General features: G+C 43.4%; 4 protein-coding genes across 8 annotated transcripts in view; 3 read left to right on the forward strand and 1 right to left on the reverse strand.

Moving 5' to 3' along the window:
* The window catches only part of LOC105697150 (plasma membrane calcium-transporting ATPase 3), a 236565-nt gene extending 227171 nt beyond the window's left edge, over window positions 1-9394 (forward strand). For 2 of the 4 annotated variants that reach the window (XM_012420222.1, XM_012420221.1), the window contains exon 16: window positions 1563-9394. In XM_012420222.1, the coding sequence (XP_012275645.1) occupies window positions 1563-1766 (204 nt within the window). In that variant the 3' untranslated portion in view covers window positions 1767-9394. The remainder of the gene's footprint in view (window positions 1-1562) is intronic. The other 2 variants (XR_001103784.1, XM_012420223.1) reach the window with 2 other exon arrangements.
* Window positions 9395-17907: 8513 nt separating this feature from the next.
* On the forward strand, window positions 17908-21086 carry LOC105697176 (phosphatidylglycerophosphatase and protein-tyrosine phosphatase 1). Its single transcript, XM_012420261.2, has 6 exons — window positions 17908-17974; window positions 18054-18119; window positions 19807-19949; window positions 20295-20375; window positions 20456-20695; window positions 20845-21086. The coding sequence occupies exons 2-6, from the start codon at window positions 18107-18109 to the stop codon at window positions 20974-20976; spliced, it is 609 nt and encodes a 202-aa protein (XP_012275684.1). The 5' UTR covers window positions 17908-17974; window positions 18054-18106; the 3' UTR covers window positions 20977-21086.
* On the forward strand, window positions 18077-19349 carry LOC111673838 (mitochondrial GTPase 1). Its single transcript, XM_023432181.1, has one exon. The coding sequence runs from the start codon at window positions 18107-18109 to the stop codon at window positions 19079-19081; it is 975 nt and encodes a 324-aa protein (XP_023287949.1). The 5' UTR covers window positions 18077-18106; the 3' UTR covers window positions 19082-19349.
* LOC105697175 (alanine--tRNA ligase, mitochondrial) lies at window positions 21079-25979 on the reverse strand. Of its 2 annotated transcripts, XM_012420257.1 has the most exons (12): window positions 25568-25979; window positions 25317-25490; window positions 24543-24883; window positions 24188-24469; window positions 23817-23961; window positions 23484-23656; window positions 23086-23417; window positions 22738-23023; window positions 22238-22633; window positions 21809-22162; window positions 21520-21715; window positions 21079-21385 (listed from the first exon to the last, which is right to left on the reverse strand). In XM_012420257.1, exons 1-12 carry the CDS (start codon window positions 25772-25774, stop codon window positions 21158-21160), a joined length of 3114 nt encoding a protein of 1037 aa, XP_012275680.1. In that variant the 5' UTR covers window positions 25775-25979; the 3' UTR covers window positions 21079-21157. The 2 variants fall into 2 exon arrangements, with proteins under 2 accessions (XP_012275680.1, XP_012275682.1); XM_012420259.1 differs by lacking the exon at window positions 25317-25490.
* Between the last annotated feature and the right edge of the window lie 877 nt (window positions 25980-26856).

The raw sequence follows: 26856 nt of genomic DNA on the forward strand, positions 1-26856 counted from the left end.
AGCGCCTCGTAACGAAGCTCATACAGCGTCGCAGAGCTTTGGAGCAGCGCTCTTGTAGCGTGCTCAAGTGGCATTACAGCGCTTTTTAGCAGTGCCCATGCAGCATCGCAGCGGCCGAGGAAGCTCATCGCAAATCCGGCTTGTCACAAGTTTTTCCTCCAAACACGCTCGCTCGACCCATCTTATGGCGTTCAGCTGACCCCCTCTTTCTATTTCTCTTTATCACCTGCTAGCTCTCTTTCGATATATGTATATATTAATGAATACTAATATTTATATATATACATATATAGACCTCGGCAAGCAAACTTCGGAACGGCTTCTAAATATCGGCTAGCAGCTGCTCGCACCTATGGCGTAAATATATTTATATGTACATGTATGTATATATGCATATGGTATGCATATGTATATATACATACATATTTGCATAGATATATTATGGCGGAAGGCTCGTAACACGAAAGCTCAGAGAGTCACACGAGCAGGCTCGCTATCTGGATGTGCTTGGCCCTCGGCAAGCGAACGAGCGCACTCTGTATATTCGATATTATATTTACTGTTTACCTATCGTACCCACATCCTGCCTATAATATACACCTTGGTTCAAGGAAAGATGGATTTCGGTTCTGGCGAAGATGGAAGAGGCGTGTCCGTGGCTGGATCGCGGGTTTCCTCGATTTGTGCAAGAATGAGTCTTGCCGTACTTCTTTAGGGACCCAGCTAGTCCTAGTGGACTGGTATTAAATGCTCATTTAAATATCAGAAGTCGCCAAGTGGATGCTTAGATGAACTTCCCTAAAATAGAACTTTCCCCATTAATGTCACATTTTCAGTTCTATACCTACATACGCTTTTAAAGTAATTGCCTTTACGGAACTTTTCCTTTTTAAGCATACAAAAGAGGACTTAATAGAAGTACAATCAAATGACTGGCTAGTCAATTGGAAGTACTTTAGGTTTTTCTTAACATTTTCCTGATCGCTTGTTCCGGTCAACGTTTAAATCCTGACAGCTGTTTCCAATTGTGAGATGCCTTATAACACGAGCAAACTTGCCCTGTGTCTTCGTTCATTAGACTGTAGCAAAGCTTTCGCTTGTCTCAATTCCACGCAGTCCCACCCAGAAGGCTTCGTTTGCTAGCACGCACCGAATGTCTTCCAATTCCCTGAAAAGACGCGTTAAATTTCATTAAATGCACCGCGTACCACGAATGGCGTTACGTCAAGATCGGTAACGCAATTCGCGGTAACTCCCCCGTCGCGCAATGTTACGAACGTTGCAAGGTAGGCTTTGAAAGATTCACGCTACTTGAACGAGTCCCTTGAACACTTCCTCTTCAAAAGTCCCGAGAGGGATCCAAAGGTTCCCGATACTCGTTCCATCGACGCTTAACCCAGCACCGAGCGCCCTCGGCACGCCTCTTCCGTCGACGCCACGTTTCTTCGATCGGTTCTCCAACCTCCACCCGATGTGACCCCGTCCTGCTCGTCCCCGCTTAAACGACCAGGCACCCTCCGACCAGGGGATGGACTAATCCGTCGGGACTTCTTCCGTTCCAGATCCGCGTAGTAAACGCGTTTCGGCAGGGGCTCGACGCGCGCTACGGTGAACACAGCAACACCACCCTCGCGGAGGTCCTGCGCAAGAGGCTCTCGCAGACCAGCAGCATCGAGTACGCGGACAATATACGGGACGAGCTGACCACCCCCGAGATCGACGTCGAGCGGCTATCCAGCCACAGCCACACCGAGACGGCCGTCTAAGGACTCGCGGCAGCCCACCGACGAGCGCTCGCGTCCCGAGGGACGCCGCCGGGGACGCCGTCGGGAGCGCGCCGCCCCCGGGCGGAACGTCGGCAGAGATGACGTCCTCGGGAGGAGGCCGTCGCGAGAGCGGGGACGCCCTGCGACGGGAACGGGGACTCCGCGGCGAGGTGGCAGGTCCGAAGGGGCCCCCGCCCCGGGTCGCGGCGAGGAGAGGCGAGGTGTGCCTTCCGGGCCTTCCGGGCCTTCCGGGCCCGCCGCGGGTGTGCTCCGAGTGTCCGCGACGAGTGCCGCGGTCCTTCGTCGGGGGCGGGTCACCGCGAGGGACGCGATCGGACGTTCCGGTGTGCGGCCTCGTCCTCGTTGGCTTGCCGAGCTCGAGGGACTCCGCAGGGCCCGGGCCGAGGACGGGGCCCGAGGCTCCGGCACACCTGGTCTTCCGTCGTCGCACTCCGGACGGCGCGGTTCGAGACGACGATCGCGCCTTACACCGCGCGCGACTCTGTACCAAAGTAACGCACCACTGCCTGACCCGTTCGGTCGTCGCGCGATTTCGGGACGTGTACAAGCCGCGGCCCCGACCGCCGCCACCCGGAAACCTCCGTTTCCCGATATCGGGGAACCCGGGCCGCGACCCGCGTTCAGGGGAGGAAAACTAACGATTCCTTGTATCGGAGAAAGTGCGGTGTCCGATTCCTCGTGGACTTTGCGTTACGAATGGTGCCATTAACGTTAACTTTCGACCCTCTTTCGAGGGCATACCACCACGCCGCGTGGCTCGACGGCGCAATCTAAAGGGTTCCACCGGCACCAGCGACGTTCCAAAGATTTTAAGGTCGTCTCCAATGGAATCGGGCGGTACATCATTTTCTCGAGATATTTCACGGAATATGAATATCCGTGGGAGTAAATTGCAAAAAAAAAAAGAATAAGTATGTCCATAAACCAAGATGACATTAGGTCGCCCTTAACGATCCTAAAGCGAATCACGAGGTACAACGGATACCTTGCCATCGACCACGGGGAGGAATGAAGCGCGGTTCCATTTAAAAAGCGAATAACCTTAAAATCCCAAGGAACGCTCTCGATATAAAGAATCGCTGGAACGCGAGGATTCTTCGATACCGATTTCGTAACGCTGTAACGACGGGACGGGATGTTTTCCTGGTGGCGGCAGTTGTTGCCCCACTTTGTGTATATACATATAATACGTATATATATAGCGTATATATACGTATATATATTATATATATGTAAATCGACACGGAAATCCGGTGCGCCGACGATCGACTTGGCGCAGCCGGAACCGCGTGCGGCCGGCGAACCGCTCGCGGAGCCGCAAACGGTTGCGTTCTCTCCTCGAGATCGCGCGCCGCTTTTTCCTGCCTCGCATGCTCTCTCTTTCTCTCGCTCTCTCTCTTCGCAGCTCCTTTTTCCCAAATTTGTTCTTTTCCTCCTCCCCCCACCCCCCGACCCTCGCCCATCCCTTTGCTCTTTTTCTTTCTCTCACTCTTCCGAGCTAGAAACTCTCGGGGTCGCTCTTGCTCGCTCGAACCATCAATAGGTTTATATTAAGGTCTATCTAGACGTCTATGAACTGGAAGCGTTCAAAAGGTTCATGAACGGTTTCCGATTAGTCCGTTCTTGCTATCTCTGGAACGCGCCGGTCCTCGTGGCCGCTGTCCACGTTGCCGAGTAGAGATGAAACTCGTTCATAGAGTGGTTTAAGCTTCCGTAACGCGGCAGGAACGTTGCCTTCGTCATTTTGACGACGGAAACGGGTCATCGACGAAGCGAATCGAAACAGAGGAAAACGCCACGTTACCGGGCTAGGGACAAACGGTCGTTCGTTTGTGATATTGTGTTCTTAATTAGATTAATTTACGCGTAGCTCGGGATCCTTCTCGCGGCGGTCTCTCCTCTCTCCTTCTCTTTTTCTCTTTTTTCTCTCTCTCTTTTTCTCTCTCACTCTTTCAGCTATCGGAAAATCCAAATCTTACCTGAATGATCAACGAAATATCATTCGAGACGCTCAATAATGTCAAGAGAGGGCGCACAAATTCCGGCCCCACCGGTAGCTTTATGGCGCAAGACCTAAACGTTATCCATCAACGATCCGCTGGGGCAAGCACCGCGAACGCACGGGAAAATGATTCGGAAAGGCACTTTTCTTCACGTTTAACGCCGTATCTTGTCCACTCGAGCGTCTATCCAGTCCCTCGTACGGTAACGCAAGCGGGAAACGATGAATAGGCCAAGAGACATCCCAGTTCTTAACTAATTGTAAGTCAAGTATCGTTTGAAACCAACACTTTCAGTTGGCTTCTATGTCGCACGTAGCGGCAGAAAGTATGCTAGTCAGTCCCCCTGGTCCTCGTAATTCAAGGGAACCGGGACCTCGTCGTCGAGTCCACGGTGGCACCTTCCGAATCATTTTTCGCCGAAAATTTCGAGAGCAAGAGGACGAGAGAGGAAGTCAAGGGGAGCGTCGCGCGAGCCATCTCCGAAGCTCTGCCGTCGCTTTGGCTTCGGATGAGACACCTTGGACGAGGTCTTCGGGCCTCGTTTCCCCTCCAACGGCAAGCCAAAGCCCCGAGATGGCTCGTGCGACTCGATCGTCCGGACAATTGCGATAAGACTAGCCCGTGACTTACCGACTCGTCCGAGCAATCGACGGGGCCACCTCGCGGAGACGGAACTCGTTCCTCCTGCTGCGGGAAGTCGGTTCGACGAGGCCGAACTCGCCGGGGTGAAGACCCTTCCCTAGGTGAACGACATCGGTCGGCCTCGTTCAAGAGCAGCGCGTCGATGGCCACTTCGTGGAGGACTCCTCGAAACCTGCTTTCGGAGGCTTCTTCGGGGCGAATCCGACCAGCTACCTCGGCTCGACTCGATCGACCTGGAACCGTCATAAGAGGGAGCATCGAAGTACCCAGAATCTAACGTTACCGATAATACCGAGGAGAATACTTAAATAGACGTAATTTTTGCAGAGTTGTCACACCCGTCATCCTCGCCGTCATCCTCATACATTGTTATATATTATGATTAACGATTATTATTATATCGAACGTCGCGCCGCTATTATATATAATGATGGTCCTCGTCGTTGTTAAGGTCGCCTCGCCGTTTCTCGTGCTCATTCTCTCGCCGCCATCGGGTCATCTTCTTGCCTAGCTTAAGAGTATTAAGCGCCAATAGCGTTCCGTCACATAGCCGTAGATTCGAGCGATCCAATGACACTTACTACTCCTGCCACCACGTAATGACGACGGCTCGGCATCGGTTTCGAGGCGAGTTCGGGTGCCAGGGGGATGCTAACGCGAATTAAGCCGGCGATCGTCCGCGATAATCGATTAACGTTCCTGATCGTTCTTCCGAACGAGAAGTCAATTCGCCAGCTTTTCTCGCCCTCGACGCTCTCATCGATGACTCTGATAAACCACGAGCGCAAGGAAGGCTCGGCACGTCCAAGACACCGGGTCCAGGCAGGAGGATAGCGCGAGGAGAAGAGGCTTTCGTTCGATATTAAACGGTACCGTTCCAAACGAGAAACGTAGCTGTAGGAACACTGTATAAAAGGGACGTTAACGAGGACACGAGACGAGGAAGGTCCGAAAGGAAGCCGAAGGCGCGGGAAGTCGGATTGGGGTCTCTTCGTCGTCTTCTGGCTGATCTTGCCAGACCCGGTCGACCCAACCTGGTCGTGGACAACGGACGTTGGAGGCGATCGGTCTCGAAACCGAGATGGCCCTGTGGAACGCCCGGGCGTGTTGCAGAATCCGGAAAAAGTTCCCTCGCGAGGTGTCCCTATGCTGGAGTCGGAGAGGGACCCTGCAATGATAAGTCATCGAAAATTAATCGAAAAGGCCCGAGAGGAAATGAGTTGTTACTTGCGAGGACGATTTCCATTCGAACGAACTCGAGCACACTCGCGAATGTACTTACCATCGCTTCGGTCGTACTTACAATTAATAAAATAATTGACGAACGTACCGTAGGCCTATGTCAGGGAACCGGTAACCATCGTTTCTTCCATGCGAAGCATGGGCGCGGCTGATTGTACTCGATATACTCCTGATGATCTTGTTAAATTATCCGGCTAATTACCTTCTGCCAATTTGGGGAGAAACGTTGTTGTTATAATATTATTATGTCTTATATTAAACGCAACTACATACCTATGGGGTCAACTATAGGATTGAAACAATTAAACTAAACATCCGTTCCTTTACCACGCGAGGGAATTTTCAGTGCTTTACCCTCGTCGGTCTTATTGCAAGGCAGTGATAGAGACGTTGTCGCGTGGATTACCGACTCCGTTGTGAAGAACGATTAAGTAGGTCCGGCAATTTCGCTTCTAGTCGTCAGTACTCGTTTGGTTTTAGCTCGAGCAACGAGTTCTCATCGCACCTCCGCATAAGGCGGGCTCAATTTTTAACCGAATAAACTCTCTTTCTCTCTTCTCTCTCTATCGCTATTTCTGTGTGAAATCCCTTTTACATGAAAACCCTATATAACTTTGGACCGAGTAAATTTCGTAAAATGTTTCAAAGAATTGTTGGCACAGTTGATTCGAATCTGCCTAAAATCCTGAAAGTTTCAAAAGTGGCCTCTTCTCGAAGAAAATTCTATATTATCGAAGGAAAGTCTGTAATATCGGTTCTCGACTATCGATACGGTTAGCAAGGCCTTCGAGTACAGATCTTTCTTGTAGCTTAAAAAATGTCTCGTACAAATGGACGACTTTGCGATAAGCATTGTCAACAAACGCTTATTAAATAAATACTCATTAGTTCATATGGAGGCATACTTGTGCTCGCATGCCATACCAGAGTTCCATTTAGTACAGAAAATCTGAACAGATCTTAACGGCACAATTTTCTTAAAACTCGGACTTGATTTCTGAAAGTGAGAATAGTTCTCATCCGAATCTCGCCCTCTTTTCTCTTGGCCGATTCGCTTCGGCTTCTTTCCTTTTGTCTTCTTCCTTCCGTTATAGTTCAGTTCATAAGTCACTGCCGAAAGAGCCGATTTAGTTCTCGTTGCACTGCAGAAAGGTTGAAATTCAAATGTCGAAAGATGTTAAAAGTCACGCGAAGGCTAGCGAAGAAAGGACAAACGCGTATATCACGAAATAGGCCAAAACACTCCATACCGCCGCGCACTTGAATCGGTCGATTAAATATATGAAAGAAGAAATTCAATTGAACTAACCCGAGTCGAAATATAAACGTCCGCAGCATGTCTGCTATTCGCCTGGAGCAGGCTCTAGGTCTGCAGCGAGTCCTTAGCATGTCTAAATGGTGACGTTAGGCTATCAAAAGTTCACGTACAAGGGTAGCGGACCTAATTGTTTACTAATTGTTTACTAAACGGATTTCCACCGGACCCACTGTGGACTTGCTAAAATTTCGACTAGGGAACTAAACTTATTAAGTTAACTAGAACTTCATACATTCTAAACCAGGCACTTGAAATCAAATCCTGATATCATGTTTTTGTCATTCGGTTACGGTCAACATTTAAGTCAACCAAGAAGTACTATCACCGGCTATTAATACTTAACTGCCAGTGACAGCACAATTCACTCGACGAAACATGTAAACCGAATTCGATTCGATTTGACTTAAACATGCCGAGTTTATTTCACTCCACCCAGACGATCTACTTAAATGTTACCTTTTTTCTCGGCGTACTTGCGAGTGCGGCAGATCTCGACGAAGTGCGCCCCAACGCGTACAAGTACACGTAAGGTAGCGATAGTCTCGCGCGTTTCTTGTCTGCGACTCGGGTCGATTCGATGAATCCGGATACAGAAGACGGGGCAGAAATTGATAAAGCGCTCACCCTCCTAGACGATAAAGGAAACCTCTTATTAAACTTACGTATCTAAAAGGAACTAAAAACATGCCGCACGGGGGTGCGCGCGCGCGCGACTGGCGGCAATCGCATTCGGCCGCACGCGCCGCACCGCTCGGCATTAACCAGTCACTATTTCTAAATAATATACTTAATGAAATTGTAGCGCTGTCTAGAATAAAACGGATTAAACCGAAGTGTACCGTGTAGACTATAAGTAACTTGGCGAATTTACTTAACCAGGGAGCGGAGGAGGCGAAAGGGAGTCTTTTTTTGCATATTTTAAATATGCATATACATGTTATACATATACATATGCATATATTTAATAAGTCGGAAGGAGAAGGATACAGAGCACGAGCGTCCCACCTCCCGCTGCTTCTCTCCTTAAGGACGCTCCTCCTGTCCTGCTCCCCGCACCTTTGTTCTCCTCTTCGCCTCGCGCCCCGCCGGCAACTACCTGTAATTAGACGAAAGCGTGATCGGCATGTCTTCCATATGCCGGTACATATACTACTGTACTTGTATATAAATTATGAACTGTATACTTTGCGCTCGAGACACCCGGCCGAACAAGCTGCGGGGCGAAGAGTGCGCAACTACGAACGGACCGCGCGTTTCGTGTATATCCTACACCTGTAAATATATTAGCCGATCGATCGGCAATTATCGGTAGCTGGGGCGTTACGTAGCTGCCCCGGGGAAGATATTGTCGGAAAGGCGATGAAGCGTGGAGCTGACGAACCTAGAAGTTCCCTACAAGAGTTACTCGACTAAATCAGAAAGAACAAATTTAATCTATGTCCGCTTGCCTTTTCGTGGAGTAAAACTTGATCATTTTCGTCCCTCTTGAGGGTAAAGTTGAATTTTTTGGGGCATCCGAAGTCATGGATGACATCTTGGAACACGATGTTCGGTGTTCCAGCGTCCACGCTCTACCGTCATCTATCCAATATTTCGACCTGAGCGCCGCCACCGGTAACAATCAGCGGTTCCGAAACCTCGCCCTAAGGGTACAATATAAATATATATATATACATACGTATACATACACATACTAGCGAAATAGAGGAATAAGAAATGGTCCAAGGATGCTCCGAAGAGAGAAAGGGTGAAAGAGGGTGTACCAGAGGTAGTTAACGATAACTTAACGGCTCCCGATTCGAGCGCAAATGTCGGATCAAGTTCTTGCACTTTCTTTCGGTTTTCTCTCTCGGCAGCATACTCGCGTATGCAGGAAAGAAAATCTCCACGTAGCGGGCCGTGCTTTCTTTTATATGAGCTCGCGTCCGCTCTCTTTACTACTTTACGCTTACGACGTCCGCGCTGGTCGTAGAGGAGGCACCTCGCAAAGATTACTCCCAAAGATGCGGAATCTCGCTCGAATAGCGAAGCACTAGCTAAGTAGCGGCATGTACACGGGTTTGCGGTTCAACGATCCATGTACATATTTAGACACGGATTTGTTCATCGATATGCGAGCCACGCTTCTATTTCGAGGCACCCCAAGTCGAACCTCGACCAATCGCAGTTTCAAGCCGGAGAATCCACGGAGCCGCGATTCCTTTTTAAGCGTTCCATTACCTCGCACTCCTGCTCCCGAATTTTTGCTTATTTATCTAAGAGATTCAAAATTTCGTCTATTTGAGAAATTTACCACCCCCGTCCTTCTCAAGGCGCCCTGTAAACGCGTGGTACCGAAATAGCCAGTCAGCCCTTTAACCCTTTCGTTACCTTGGACGAGATATTTCGCGACCCAATACTGGCCGATTAACGCATTTGACGAGATATCTCGCGACCCGATACTGGCCGATCAACGCTTTTGACGAGATATCTCGCGATCCGGTAGTAGCGGATTAACGCTTTTGACGATAATCTAGCTTTCTAGCACCAATATTTTGACATTCTAGATGAATATATTTTTCAGATGATATTGAATACATTTTTATCAACTTAATGCTCAAGACATACCATAAGCGACATAAAAACTCAAAGGCAGAACACAAAATAATTTGTCTAGAATGTCAAAATATTAGTGCTAGGAAGCTAGATTATCGTCAAAAGCGTTAATCCGCTACTACCGGATCGCGAGATATCTCGTCAAAAGCGTTGATCGGCTACTACCGGGTCGCGAGATATCTCGTCAAAAGGGTTGATCGGCCAGTATCGGGCCGCGAGATATCTCGTCAAAAGGGTTGATCGGCCAGTATCGGGCCGCGAGATATCTCGTCAAAAGCGTTAATCGGCCAGGATTGGGTCGCGAGATATCTCGTCCAAGGTAACGAAAGGGTTAAAATCACTTCAAACCGCATCACAGGGCAGCGAGCACTTAATAATTACGCGACCACGCACTTCTGATAAACAAGACGTAAACCTCGAAGCGTTTCGAGTTCCTGCGTCTTCTTCAAAGTGACGGTGATTCGACTCGCTCGTAACTCGTCCACAACCAAAGAGAAGCGTCGACGCGACGGACCCTCGTTCTCGCGGCAGAACGAAAAGCAAGTCAGTGCGGCGCTTCATTATCCGAAGAGATCAGTACTCCATGCATTTCTCACGTTCTGGCCTTTTGGCTAGTCCGAGTTGAACCCGCCTCCTTTGGAGGACATTTTAACGAAAAAAGCACCCCGAAGCGTAGTCCCATCGTCCCCGAAGTCCCACCACGCGCTTCGAATCGACCACATCCGCTAGCGCAACCATCTCTATTTATACATACATATACATAAACCTAGCTGCGTAAAGTTATTAATTACTGTACGTGTACGTCTCTTGGTCGCGCGGGAGGCGCGAGTCGGTCGGTTAAAAACTCGATTCCTTAAGAAAAAGATGAAAATAAGAAACACGCCGTTATACTCAAGACTTTGTACTTATAGGGGGAAAAAAAAATCTCGCGTTTCTATCTTCTCGATACCGGCCCACGTCATTAATCGTATATATAAATATATATATAAGTTTATATATATTTATATATACATATATATAAATACATGTAAAACTCATAAAAGATAGTAAGGCCGCTTTAGCCGAGAAAAAGATTTAAAAAACTGGTGAATGCGTTTACGACGTCAATCCTCGACCGAAGGTAGCGCAAGAACAGAGCGAATTCCACGGAATCGGCGGAGCTGCAAAAAGGAAGGCCCATCGTTTTAAGGTCCCTTTTCGCAGCCCTTTTCACGCCCTGACCTTTAAAGAATTTAAAGAACTCGTTTCGTAACCCGTGTCGACGAGGATCCGTGAAATGTCTCAGTCCTGAGTCGTCGGAAAGGGTGCCTCGTCTCTCGCACGAGGCGAGATCCCCGAACACGGGGGCAGATATACCGCGAAAGGGTGCGACTAATAACGATAGATTAATATAAGTAAGAGCGAGGTGGCCGTTGTGGATGAGACGAAAGTGCTGGGACGCAAGTATTAACGGAAGTTGACCCTACGAAAAGGACTGAAGGCTATCCAGGAGAGGCTATGCTCGCGTTGGACGACCACGAGCGGGGTAAAAATCTGGTCAAATGGTTTAATCGCGCGTGGATTTGACTTCTTGTGGCGTAAAGCAAAATCTAGAGCATTATAGAAGAAACCGCTAAGCGCGTATTGTGTAACGTGGTCGCCGTGCAATTACGACCTTTCGTTACGGAGACGTTATTTAAACGGGAAAAGTCATTTGGAAAATTACCGGAACTGCTTAACTGTCAAAAGTACAGCGTCGATATGCATACAAGATATATGATAAACGCGTGTTAATTTGTATACCTACATTCCAGATGGGGTCGTTATACCGATTTAACGTTGACTCGACGCCATTTGGGGGTACGTGCGAGTTCATACCGCTGCACTTGCAGCTGTACTTTGCAAAGTGTGTGCTCGGTATTCTTAAGGTCGTTAAACGCAGTACCATTGCGTATACGCTTTTGACCACACTTTTTCCCGCGCACGTACGTCCCTCTGACGTGAACGCATTTAAGAGCGACGTCGCTGCCAGCGAAAAGAAAGACCGGAGTCTCTGTGCGAGCGGTCACGCGACGCGTAGCGCTTGTTAATTATTATAAATAAACCGAGGGGGAAGGAAAAGTACTGTTTTTTAATTAACGTTATGTGCGCGGGCATTGGCGCGTGCAAAAGGACTTCCCGCGGCGTCGTGGCGCCCGGATCCTCTTTCGCGTCCTCGAAAGTCGACGAAGACTCCCAGCCTGCAGTGATAACGGCGACGATAACGCCGCGTTATCGGGACGCACGCCGAACCCACCGCGTCGCGATGCGTGGAAAGCGATTCGCGTGGCAAGTAAAGTTAATAAATCACGGACAAGAACGATACGGCGGAGAGGAGAGAGAGGGGAAAAAAGCGAAATGAGGAATAACTTCGTTAATCAGAGTAAAATCATATTTTTCTGTCGTTACTGTTATTAATTAGTGTATCATAGCGATTTAAAGAGGAATAATGAATATCCAGTTATTGCAATTATATTAAAAAGGAATAAAGGTAATTGTTTAAACGAAACGCTTCGGTTCTCCGTGCGCCGGGGTGACGCACGCGAGCGCGCCTCGCTCCGGCTTTGGATCCGTCGACGAGACACTGTAAGGATACGTAGACTGTAAGGAATCGCGTTCGAAGGAGAGGAAGACTCCCAGTAAAGGACGTTTGCAGAAATCGCGACGGCTCCGGCGCACCCTCGATGCACCCGGGAAACAGGGCCGTTCTTGACGCTGCGTGGACCCGAAAGTGCGTGTACTTTTTATTCAGCGAAAGTGCATCTTTTAAGTTTCCACGACCTCGTTGCCCACTCGATTCGTGGCCAATCGAAAATTGTTCCAACGTTTACATCGCCCGGGCTATTTCAATTGATTTTAATTTTTTCAATTGATTTTAAAAGACTCCTAGAAGCTTGGCATTCGTCTTGGGTTCTTTATCGCTATACATCCGATATCCAAGTAGGCAATATTTATGCAGGTACTTTTCGAAAAAAATCACGTCCGACCGTGGAACGGATCAATTCGGAACCATTTCGATCATCGACCCGCGCGTTCAAGAACAGGTCCCCGGGTGCACGTCGCGGCGAACGTGCGTCGATGTGGACCGTCGAGCAACGAACTGCGAGAGCGAGAGAGAAAGAGAAAGCGCGTCCGCCACGTGGGAGCAAGAGATAGAACGCGCGGAGATTGGTTACGGGTGCTCGGTCTCGTCTTTACATTGTACATATAGCACTGCCCCACTTGTAGCCGCGGACCTCCTCCGCGCGGAGGCCCGCGACGTCGTGGCCAACCTCGACCGGCATGACCCGTTGCAGAAAAATCGCGGTCTGCGAACGATTCAAGCTGTCCGAAAACCGTTAAGAAGCTCGTCAAGCTCTCGTCCCAGCCATTTGCGAAAGATATTCGAGGAAATCCTTTCTCCGGATATCGAGGAAAAAGGATTGTTAGGAAAATTAATGGGCAAGAAGTTAAGGAGGCTTCGTAGCTATTAAAGTAGCCCCGAAAAGTTCCCGTTAAATGTATTACGGTGAAAAGGTTTCGCTTAAGCTACCACCTTTGCAGACATGAAACCTCGGTCGATCGGTTGAAGGATAGTCGATTCGAGTCCGTGACTGCGAGATTGGGGGTTTTCGGGGGTTTTGGAGCTTTTCGGGGGTTTCGGGCGACTTTTGGACGGCCTCGGGGCCTCGCCTCGAGGTCTCCTCGGTCGAGGGATTTGCCGCTCGTCCCATGAGAGATGGACTCGTTCGCGAGACACGCCCGCCAAGACTCGCCTGTCGTGTATGTATTAAATTCACTATTAAATTATTAATCTAACAGTTATTATGTACTCCGGGATCTCGGAAGGCGCGTCGAGCTTGCGCCGATCCTGACTCGACGCTTGCCGAATCTCGCCGGAAAACGAAAGCGACTCGACGAGCGTACCTACCCAAAAAGAAGTCGGGCGAATCGCTGTCCGAATTGGGTTTTCGCCCCACGTTGAACCACGGTCGGGCAGAGTTTTCCCGAACACGGTGCTTCGCCCGACTCCAGCCTGCACCGCTCCGTTCTACCCTCCCCAAACGTGTTAAACGAGAACCCAACGAACGGACGTATGACATAGGAAGAGAGAGAAACCGAGAGGCGCAAAGACTCCTGCGAATTCGTTAAAACGTGGCTCGCGGATAGGCGAGAGAACAAAATGAAACCCACCATTATATTAATGAGATAATATTATAATTATTAATGTAATAATAAAAGGAAATAGTTATTATTATTGAATTATAGTCGTCATTACTCACGAAGCCGCGGAACCGCGGCGATATTTAGGGCGAGAGGTCGCGTGCCCGTGTCCTTTGCGAATTCGATCATTAGCATGCTCATAAGTCGCAGGTTCTTTTCGAGATAGTCGGGGCAGGTCTCCTTTGGAATCGATCGCATCCTTTGGACGCTCACGAGAACTTTGGTAAAGTCCGTGGTAACCCGCCTCTTCGACGTGACGCGCTGGACGCAGCCGAAGGTCCTTCGCTTATATCTCGCTTCCGGTTGTTCGTAGGACAAAAGTAACGATTATAAAAATTGGCAAGGATGAAATTCTCTTGAAGAAGTCTCGGGAACCCCGTTCTCTCGGAGCAGCGGTTTCGACGATACGGTCGTGCGAAGCTGGGCCAATTGTTTCGACCGAAAGCCTTCTTCGTTTTCGCTCCCGTAGTCTATCCCGGTAGCAAAACGATCGAGATCAGACCAATTGTCTTTCGGGAATTACAGAGGATTCTACGAACGATTCGCTTTAGGGAAGAAACCGATACGGCGGTTTTAATTCCTTTCGAATCTCAGGGTTGTCGATAACAGGATGTCCCCTAACGAGTAGTCTCTCTTAGCGATATAAGAATCCGTAATACTTTTCGAAGATATTATCGAAGAGTAGTCGAATCTGCCGTTGGTGTTACAAAGAAAAACGGACGAAGCTACGACGAAGCATTCTTTCGACGTACCGGTCGTAGCTGGGTTTCCGTTCATCTCTCCATTTCCATCTCTCCAGTTCTCTTATAATTTGTTCCCCGTTACCTCGCTGGCTATTTAATCATCCTCCCGAATCTCTTTTTCTCTCCATGTTCTCCTCCAAATACTACATTAAGCTACCTCACCTTTCTATCTCTCTTAGCTTTATTTATTAAAACATGAGAGGAATGCGTACGATGCGTTGTATGAAAATGTACATATATAAATCATTACGTACGTATAGTATAATGTTAATATACATTGGCTATAAGAGATATTATACCTTTTAACAGGTATGCTGGCTAGCAATATAAGACATAAAAGTTAGAAATATGTTACATGACGGTTATTATTAAATACAGAAACATTCCCGTTGTTCGTTATTTCTCCGCCAGATTTTGCAAAGCGCGGTATGATTACTTTCTAGGTAAGAGATTTGAACACACGCCTCAGCAAGTACATAGTCGTTGCTCTAATAACCCATCACCTCATGTTAATAAATACTTTTTTATTCTTAAGAGATATATATGATGCACATTGGATACCTATGAATTAAAAATGTTGACAATTCGAACTAAAAGGCCCATTCGAACGAACGCTCGGACGCATGTCTTGTTATTTTGGCCTTAGATTAATATGTTTAAAGCTCGTTAAAATCTCCAAACCATTTAATGTGACCTCTCCTTGTGAGAAGTATCCACGTGCTACCGTTTTAATATATTGTACTATTATCGACATATTATAAATGGAATTTTAGGCTATTTAGAGAACTGGTTACGGCATTTTCTCTTTACAAACATGTTTTATATCTGTGGATGCCGTGACGGCCTTACTACGTTCCTAAAATGACGCTTCAAATTAGAGATGAGTTGGAAGATTGTTCACGGACAGAGTCGCACGATCGCGCCCTGTGCTGCCCTCGGTGCAGAATGCAGGCGGATCATGCACTTGCCACCTGATACCCCCCACCCAATGGCGGCCCAATTCAGGAATCCTCCTCATTTCGGCTCCCAACTCATCTCTTTGATAATAAACATCGTTTAACATCTTTTAACATCTTTTACCAACAAGTCCTCGGTGCAGAATGTAGGCGGATCATGCACTTGCCACCTGATACCCCCCCACCCAATGGCGGCCCAATTCAGGAATCCTCCTCATCTCGGCTCCCAACTCATCTCTTTGATAATAAACATCGTTTAACATTTTTTAACAGCTTTTACTAACAAGTCCAGTAAGATCTGCGGCGATGAACTACCAATGATGATTAGAAAAAAAAAAAATGGATCCTACCGTGATCCACCTAAACCTGAAAAAGGGCACAAAAGAACAGACAAAACGGGACATTCAAAAAAATCCAGGAAGTCTGAGATTAGACAGCAAATAAGTTGCTAAAAGTCAAGAATATTAATGGTAGATTAATCTCGTTAAATTAACTGAACTGGTATTGTTCATTTGTTACTAAGTAGGAAAAAATCCTATTTAAATGTAGAATCGACAAAATATAATCGAAACGATCGTTCGCCGTCTCTTCTCCGTCAATCCTGACAAAGTGACAGAAAAAAAAGGATGGACAATGTGGCCAAAAAATGGTTGGCTGTCCGTTCAAAGAGTTGCCCTCTTCTTAATGGGCTGCTTCGGCATATAGCCTCTTCGACTCTTGCAGTCTCTTCGGGCAGAGCCCACTACGTCTCGAACGCTTGGCAATCTCCTGATTTTTCGTATTAAAAAAAAATCACTCGGCGGGCAGAACCAAAAGCTAGCCAAACGACGATTTACGATCCGAGGATGCGCAGTCTGGGCGTATTGCACATTTATCCGGATTCCCAAGCACGGTCTAATTAATTTCATCCCTGAAAGAACATTTTCGTTATCGCGGGCGTCCGGGAGGACCCTGAGCGAATTATTTACTTTCCAGACTAAAATTAACTACTCGCGGCAATCCAGGAGTTTCTTGTTCAAGAAATTTCATAGCTCCAATGAAATTGATTTTGGAAGAATCAGAGCTTCGACCCAAACAATCACAAGATAATATCAGGTGAAAGCGATTTCGCGAAAAGAATTTTATATCTAAAATTGATCTCAAACTATTCACAATATTAGCGGAACGTAGAGCACAAGAATTTTTTTTTTCCAGAAAGTAATTTTTCCTCTCGGCGTAGAACCCCGGGCGCAGGACGGGCATCCTCCGTGCTTCCGGAAGCGCGAACGATGGAAAACTACCCCAGGTTCAGGATCTCCCCCCAAACCCCCGGGAGAAGATTCCGCCCTGGCCCTGCCTGCTTACATCTAGACGTTCACTGCATACACCTATCCTACCTCCCTAGCTATATCTGAAAGAACAATCACATTCGTTCCAACTCGACAAAAGTAACAATTTGAGTTGGCAGTTTGCAATTGTTATGCGTGAACAGCCGGATCTAGAACTTATACTTATCATCAAAAACGACGGTTTGTTCTCATTGGTTCCTGGTATTGACGTCAGACCTCTTATTGCAGTGCCGCTACATTAAATTACATTCCCTTCCTTCCTTTTCGGTTTCCTATATTTAATTTTTTTTTTAGTACGTTTTATAATAATACTCCAACTTTATAAGATGTACTATAATTGTCCGGATTATACTATAGTTTTGGCCCGGCTGTACTATAATTAACGGGCTTGGAGTTGGCAACCGTGGTGGCTACTCTTATCAGCGATGAGTCGGGGGATTGCTCACGGGCAGGGTCGCGCGATCGCATCCTGTGCTGTCCTATGGTTTCGTTCGTTAGCTTTTACAGTTTTTTGCCCCCAAAGGGTGGCGCAACGAATTTCTGGTAGTTCGCGCACTTGCGATGGCGGTGCCATCTACCAGTCGCCGTTGGCGGCTCACGTACTCGTGATGGTAATACCATGTGACAGTTGACGGTGGTGGCTTACTTACGCTTACCGACACTGCTCGCTTTTGATGGTAAGGGAAGAACACTCGTGGCGCCCTCTTTGACTTTACCCTTCACTTACCTTATTTATTTTATCCGCAAATGATACAGGCAAAACTACAACGTGGCTGCTCGAGAGTTGAGTTATACTTTATATACAATTTTTATAACCTACGGAAATTAATAAAAGAATAATGAATGTCCCTAGGGACACATAAAACCTAGATGGAAGGAGATACCCAACACATAGCTTGACGTATCGGTATGATGTCAGGTGTAACATATGTATCATATCACATGTTACTCACCCACACAGTTAAAGCCATTCTGCTTACTGAAAATCTGGGAGTGGGAAGTCCAATACAAGGTCTAGATATATAACATATAGCGCTCAGCTGAGACGCGTGAACTTGTCCTGAGACGCTACCGCGTCTCTTGATATGGTCTAAGGATTCTCCTAGGAGTTTCATCGATCGATTGCAAGTCAATACTTTGTAAGGTGTTTCATTGTATACAATTTTGTTGACACTGCAGCAAATGTCATATTAATTTCACGCTGTTTTTACTTTACAGAATCAATATTCACCTACCGAGTACTCGTGGTTAAGAGAATATTCGCATTCATAATGAGTACAGGAGGTAAAGTAGCAACCAAGTTTCGTGAGACTTTCCGCGTCGTACAAAAGGATGTGTTACGATGGTTTCCTGGGCATATGGGCAAGGGATTGAAGCAGATGCAGCAAAAATTGAAAAATGTCGATTGTATTGTCGAAGTGCACGATGCACGCGTACCCATTTCTGGCCGATATACTGACTTTAAACAAACAATCAGTGGTTTAAAGCCTCATATTTTTATTCTAAACAAGAAGGATTTAAGCGATGAGCGTTTCAGTAAGGCAATTGAAGAGCGGCTTCATAGAGAAGGGATATCCAACGTTCTCTTTACAAACCTTAAAGATCAGACATGTTCGAATATGAAGAAAATTTTGCCTTTAGCAAAAAATCTGATAGTAAACTCAAATCGTTATCATAGGTCAGAAGAACTGAGTTATGAGATGATGGTTATCGGAGTCCCAAATGTTGGGAAGTCTACTTTAATTAATCGCTTGAGACATACTTACCTTGGCAAATCACGAGCAACGCAAGTAGGCGCTATAGCTGGTGTGACACGATCAGTTTTGAATAGGATAAAAATTTGTGAAGATCCCCCTTTCTATTTGCTTGATACGCCAGGTATTTTAGCACCTTCTATAAAAGATATAGAATCAGGATTAAAATTAGCTCTTATCGGGTGTCTTCAAGATCATTTGGTAGGTCCAGAAATAATAGCAGATTATCTTCTTTTCTGGTTAAATAAACGGAAAAGGTTCGAATATGTTGAAAAACTAAACATACCAGAACCAATGGATGATATATTAGAAGTTTTGCTTGCTACGGCAGTAAAGTTGGGGAAGATGAAAAAAGTTAGGACTTATGATAACCAAATAAACGTTATACCGGATATTGACATAGCAGCAAATCACTTTATTAAATTATTTAGAAATGGAGATCTAGGACACATCTGTTTAGATGAGGATGTATTAGAATCCCAAAATACATAAAATAACATAATAAAAACTGTCTTATAACACTTGTAGGAATGACTTTTTACCATTGTTATTTTTTAATTCTGCTAATATACAACTTGTACACATTGCAGTAAGTTTCACTGTGCATATGTAAAGTTAGATTGTAACTGAAGTAATATTTACTGTTGGAATAAGTTTTTTCTTTATTGTTTGCTGATTTTCATTAATCATTAGACATACACCTATTACATTACAATAGTCAGGAGAAGAAAAGATTGAACGATCTTGATAAATAAACACACGAAAAGCACTCCTTTTTTTACTTTATTTTCATATTCTAAATAAACCAACATTCTATTATCACGTTTTTTTTTTGTGCACATTCCATTTTATTCCATGTGTTCAGGAAGCCATTAACAATTACATTCTGTAGTTAGTCAATTTGTAATTTCAACACTTTAAGGAAAAGTTTGAAGCAGTAATTCCTAACAGTTGTTACATACTTTCCTCCGACGCTAGAGTAACTGTACTTAAATCCCCTCTCTACTTTTCATTCCAATTCTTCCTTCCTTTCTCTGAATATGGCTTTCATGTTGGTCACTTTCTCTTTGCGATGTGGATGGGTAGTTTTACATATCTCCTTCAAGAACTGAATAAGTTCTTCTGAGTCCAGAGGTTAAACTAAATATGGTAGTTGTAGTCTCTAACTTTTTGGCATAATTGTTGCACTAACAAAAAGTTTGCGTACCCACTTCCAGTGAACATGTTTGCGAGGGTGACTTTTTACCCAACATTGGTGTACAACATAATGATGGAAAAAGTTTCTTCGAGAAGGTGGTATGACAGAATCGATGAAACAGTTATTTTGGGTGCACTACCTTTTCGGAGTATGATGAGGCAGGTATTGCAAGGACCTATTATTTATACATTTCATGCATGTAAATCTTCCATTGCACAGATTATTCATACATATTACTCAATAGAACGAATGTTATTAACTCAAACATTTAATAATGTTGCATTAAAATGTGTATAAATCTGTATTACCAGCATTAAGTTCTATCAGAAATTATTTTGTCTGCGATCGTCTTCTATGAAGAGATCTGTGTTATTGTAATGTTAACTATCGTACGTTATAAATCATAGCACAAATATTAAGCAACTATGATACATAATTTCATCTTAAAAAACCAATATATAGAATTCACAGAGAAACAGCAATTTGTTGAAATTGATACATTTTCAGTTACTAATACAAGAAAATGTGAAGGCTGTTGTTTCCATGAATGAAGATTATGAGTTGCAGTTGGTATCGATTAAGGGTGAGGTAAGAGTATATATGATAATGACAATTTTAAAACGTATGTCTTAATACATTTAATATTGTGAAAAATGTAATTGCCTTAGGAATGGAGAGCACATAATGTCCAATTTTTGCAATTATCAACTACTGACATTTTTGAAACACCTTGCCAAGAAAAGCTGTTGCGTGGTGTCAAATTTATAAACCAATTTGGAAGCTCCACAAGTCGAGTATTGGATGAGTCCGGTACAACTGAAAGAACATCCGAACCTGGAACGGTGTACGTTCATTGCAAAGCAGGAAGAACAAGAAGTGCTACTTTAGTTGGATGCTACTTAATGATGGTTAGTAAATCTTAATGTATACACTCAGTATACATTAAGTATACGCTAGTCAATTCTTGCTTACCAGTAATATGTATAGTAAAACCTTTTGCACATAAGTAAAAAGTAATAAATATTTCCATTCATTGCAATAATAATATTCATTTTAGAAACATAAATGGAAGCCTGAAGAAGCTGTAGATTTTATGAAAAGAAAAAGAGAGCATATATTAATTCACACACCACAATGGTATGCATTGAGACTATTTTATCAGGCACATGTAGAAAGTACTATGACATAACATTGTAATTTATAATGTTAACATACATTGTACAGTAATTGCGATTCAGTTAGATGTGTTAGAGAGCATTTAAATTTAGAAGTAATATACGATACTTGAAACTTTTTAAATAATGGTTTTATTTACACTCCTTGCACACCAACTTGTAGTTTACTAAATTTGCATTCTAGCAAATGGTTTGTCATTTACTTTTATGTTTTGTTTTTTTCACGTGTTTCGAAGCAAATTTGGTGGCCTCTGTAACGGCTTGATCTATGAATGATTTAATTTGATTCTCTAATAATTTTGTACTTTTCATATTATTAACCAATAACGGGTCTTCATCCTTATGCGTATAATCCTCGGAATTAAAAATTGACACAACTGTCTTCATCCATGAACGTGCATTGAAATCATTTGAAACCATTTCCTGGTAAAGGGATAAAAAACAAATTAGTCATGTAAATGCATCAACTATGATAGATACTCACGACTATGTCAGATCCATTTAGTCCCTTAGGATGTGAAATAATTTTTGTAATACTTCATAAAAAAGGCAATTACCTTTGGTATGCAACATCTAGCTTTCACCATTTTTTCACTGTGGACTATGACCATTACAGGCATATTCGGGCAGAGATTTGTAAGTTTTGGCAAAGATAAATTGTTTAACACGATGGTGCTCGATTGAAGACATTGTACCATAAATGGTAATCTTAATGAATGCATTGCGTTTTTCATCTCAGATTCAGCAGAGGATCTTTCAATATGTGAATAAAGTCGGTTTTAATCTTGCTTAATAATAAAATAGTTAAATAAAGTGTATAAATAAATAATAGTTTGAGAAAAATACCTGCCATGTGATTTTAGAGACTTCTGTAGATTATAAAGATGATTCAAACATTCTTGTTTGACAGAATACGGAATAATGACATTGTCCATTGTGGAGTTTAATGATGCTATTTGACGTTTTAGATCATGTATCCTAGCTTGCATGACATTATGTTGTATGTTTCCTGCCTCAAATTCTTTTTCCAGTCCATCCACTTTTGCTTTTACATTATCACCAGCTAATCGTGCTAATCGAGCAAATGGTCCAGCAACAGCTTTAATAGCACGTCTTCCAGTACCTTTTGATTTGCTGTCCAAAATGCAAAAGTATTGTAATACACCAGTATTGTGAACATGTGTACCACAACAAGCTTCTCTGAAATCAAAATCTTCATTATTTAGCTTACTAAATTATTTAAAAGATTTTGCTAGATACATCAAATCCACTTACTTTGATGTTAACGAACTATCATTAATTTCTACAATTCTGATTCCTGTCAGAGGATAAATTTCTCCAGGTACTAATACAAGATCATCTTCTGATAATAGCTTCAAAGAATCAGCGATTCGCGTATTAACAGGAACATTAGCCTTTATAATGTCATTAACACGATCTTGTACGACCATCAAATTGTTAAAACTCAATTCTTCCCCAAGCAGACTAATCGTAAACGTTAAATTCTCTTTTGTGACAGTACAGCTTCTCTGGCGCACTACAGGCATTACTTGCCTCAAAGCAGCATGTAATAAATGCGTTGCAGTATGGTGTCTCATAATATTGACTCTAGTTTCAGTATCGATGGTAGGTACACACTCAACTCCAACTCTCAATTCTAATTCCGTATTCCTGAATGAACATGTCTTTAATTTTAATAATTTAATACGTAAATATGATTAATAAATATTAATATAAGTTAAATTTTGTTCAATAAATTTAAATAACATACTCACGCTACACTTTGGGCAGCAAACTTTCCAACGTGAATAACATAACCATGAAGTTTGTATACTTCGTTGACATTAAATCGTAAGTTCTTAAATTGAATATATCCAGTATCAGAAGCTTGACCTCCTTCGCAAGTATAATAAGGCGTTTTGTCCAGTATTAAACCAATTTCCACGTCAGGTTCTATAGTTGCGCCAATTTCAACAATGTTGCCGTTCCGTGTTACAGTTGCTTCAGTTATGACTGTGCTTTCATCGTCTGAATGTGGCGGATTCTGAGGCACCACATTACCTAAGAGGCATTAATAGTAATAATACAAAATAATCCGTTTAATACATATTTCTATAACTTACCATTTATAATAACTGCAACTAATTTCGATTTTATATTTGAAAAGCAGTATTTGTCAACAGTATAGGTGTATTCATATTTGGGAGAATCGTCCGTTTTCGGTGTATTATTCTGTTCAAGTAAAGTCAAAGACGATTGTGTTATAATCTCCTTTTTCATATTTCCAATTTTGAATCTCGAATGTTGTCTGACATCATCAAGAGCCGCATAAAATGTGCTTTCGTCAAATGAAAGTGATTCAACTTTTGCCAATTCAGCTATTGTGTGTACACTTAAGCCATAAGTATCATATAGTTTAAATGCCACATGAACTGGTAAAACAGCTGATTTCGATCTGAAAATAACAAATCATCTACAAGACTTAGTTCATCAATGAAGGAGATAAGTTTTTCAGACATACATATCTGCTATTACAGTCTGTAAGTCTTTGTACGCTGCTACTAATCCTGGTGAATTTACGTCACTAATTATGCCTAAGGAAGGCCGTGTCTGTACAATCTTTTTCCATTCAGCTTCAGCTGTACACTTTACATTTTTTAATACTTCATCTTCATGTTGTATCACTCTTTGTACCTATTCATAATAACGTGTTATTTAAGTAATGCAACATATATTAACCCTTTACACTCGAAAGGTGACCTCTCAGTCTCCACTGGCAACTGGAATGGCAAAGTCCTCGAGTGCAAAGGGTTAATAGTGATTTTACATTAATGTATTCCTTTTGTATTGTTACCATTGTAAGATTTTTCCTTATTTCTGGGTAGACGTCGCCGAGAATCTCTGCAATGTGGAAGGTTAATTCAAGAAGCAATCCATCCTGCTTGAACACGTTTTCACTCACGTCTAATGCCTTACGCAATACCTTCCGTAGTTTATAACTGAAAGCAGACAATTTATTTTGAGAGTTAAATAATTATACCTGTGTTACAAGTTTAAAATATTTTGAAATATATATATCATGTCGTCTACAAATATTAAAGTATTTGAACTGACAAAAGATAAAATGAAGTGAAGACCTTAAACTATCATTTTTAACATGAAGTTATCATAGGATAATTGTTAGAGTAAACATCTATATTGGTGCATATGTGAAATAGAATGTACTTTTCCTCAGGTAATGTGCCATCAGCAATTGCTACAGTAACCATCCTTGCATGATCAGCTAATATTCGGTATCCAGAATCTATACCATCTTTATCAGCTGCAGCAAATCTTCCTTCATATTCAGGAGCATGTGATTTCTTCTGAATAGCTTCAAATAATGGCGTGAAAAGATCTGTGTCATAGTTTGACCGCTTCCTTTGTAATACTGCCACAAGTCTTTCAAGTCCCATTCCCGTATCTATATATTGCTTGGCCAAAGGTATTATGGAACCATCCGTTAACCTGCCTCACATAAATTAAATGTCAATATAAAGAAACAATAGAAGAAAGTAGTCCTTACAAAATGACTTAGAACCTTTGATGTTGTATAAAAACTATGTTCCAAAGTTCTGTTAAATCTGTATGCCCCTTGTTAACCATTTCAGCCTGATTCTTAGGATTCATTGTATGATCTATGTGAATTTCTGTACACGGTCCACAAGGACCCGTTACTCCCATTTCCCAAAAGTTTTCTTCCATTCCAAAGGGTAAAATTCTATTTGCTGCAACTCCAAGGTTTAACCAAATATCTTTGCATTCTAAATCAGCCTGCAGTCCAAATTTCTCATTGCCACTAAAGTATGTAACATATAGAAAGTCTTTATTGATTCCATAAATATCTGTAAGTAATTGCCATGCATATCTGCAAGCTTCCTCCTGTAATATAAAAAATGGAATTACGACTCAATATAGACTTCATTAAAGTCATTAACTTCCCTTTCATAAGAGAATTCTTAGTCCGAAATCAAGAGAATAAAGTAGAAATTAAATATCTGATCTACATTCATTAATATTAATTTCTTCAAATTGTACTTTAAGCGTTATGGGATTCTTGCAATACTAAAGCAGTTCAAATAGACTTAACACATAGCAAATGTAAATGATAATATTACATATAAATTGTATTAGTAACAAGATACATTGCTCTCTTGAAGTTATATTACTATTTTTGCCTGTTATTGACCAAAGTCAATGCATATTAATGCTTTTTGCTAATGTGTTAAGTTTTGTCAAAGAATCATTTGACAAAAGAAAAATTGATTGCTATGGTATAGCTTTCATATGCTCAATGGTTATATAAAGGTTGTACTTTAAAGTAATCTCCAAATGACCAATTTCCAAGCATTTCAAAAAATGTATGATGATAAGTATCTTGTCCAACAATGTCTATATCATTGTGTTTTCCACCGACTCGGATACATTTTTGAGAATTAACAACTTTTGTTGTATGTGGGGTGCTATATCCTAAAAATATTCCCTTGAACTGAAATCATTAAAATTGTTATCAGAAAAGAATTCAGCTTTTGGTCTAAGTATCAAATAAGAAGATAGAAAAATTACCTGATTCATTCCAGCATTTACAAAAGGAACCGTTGGATCAAATAGTGGGAAAACAGGACTTGAGTGGACAAACGTATGGTTCAAATTATTCACAAAGAAATCCAGAAATTCTTGACGAACCGTTTTCGCACTCTTATGCACAATTGACTTAGCATTGTTCCGCTGAACGGTATTTTTACTTATGTTTCCTACTTGTCGCAAAAACATGTTAATATAGCCTAAGAGTAAGGTTATGAGACTACCAATCCAACATTAGCCCTCGACTTTCAAATGGCATGACATTTCCTATGCTGCAACTAGTCGTCATTCTAAAATATGCACATATCTCACTTATAATAGCAAAGATCTTAATAATGACGTGCAGTATAATTTACATGTCAAAAAAATAAAACACCGGTATAATGCCGATGAATTTAGCCCAAATGTAGTTTTGATATACCCAGAGGTAAGAGGGAAAGTGCCAAAAGTGACTGTAATAGAGATTATGTGCTGCCCTCACGTATCATTTACGGACAGTTCATAATAACATGTAACATCATCTGTCATATAAAAGCAGAAACTCATATATTTTCATTTGACAGATTAATGCCCGCCGTATACGTCAGCCGATAGAGAACACAGAGATGAGTTGGGACATTGCTCACGGGCAGGGTCGCGCGATCGCTAAATCGAGGCCTGATAAAGGATCGATTGGTCGTCGTCACCGACCCGATAAAGGATCGATTGGTCGATCCTTTATCGAGCCGGTGACGTCGTCCAATCACGGAGTCGAGTCTCGGTCGGGGATTGCGGCCCGGCCGGCGGATCGCCAGCCAGTTGGCCCTGAAATTTTGTCGCGATAAGATGTCGTTAAAAATTAAGAATATGGCGGGGGGCGCGAGGACAATGAGTACGCAAAGACAATGAGGTTAAGACGCGACAGTGATCACGATCCGCGAGTGCCATGGATTAAATATTGTTCAGCGGAAGAAAAGGAATTCAATGAAGGGAGAGTAATTCAACGAAGTGAGAGGAACTCAACGAAAGAAGAGGAATTCAACGAAATAAGAGGAACTCAACGAAATAAGAGGAATTCAGTGAAAGAAGAGGAATTCAACGAAGGCAGTAGAAGCATGCAGCCAATTCCATCATCGGGGCGGAGGTGGAGATGGAGCCGAGGCTTGAAACCCCCAGGTCTCCTTCGGGAGGGATCTCCTGGGGGTGAACGGCACGAAGAAGACGAATCGTCTCGTTGGTGAGTCGGAATTTCACCTTCCTCCGGCCTCCTCATGCCGCAGGGCAAAAGGTCC

The sequence above is a fragment of the Orussus abietinus genome, unplaced genomic scaffold (assembly GCF_000612105.2).
Source record: "Orussus abietinus isolate OABI.00-Male unplaced genomic scaffold, Oabi_2.0 scaffold85, whole genome shotgun sequence".
Lineage (NCBI taxonomy): Eukaryota > Metazoa > Arthropoda > Insecta > Hymenoptera > Orussidae > Orussus > Orussus abietinus.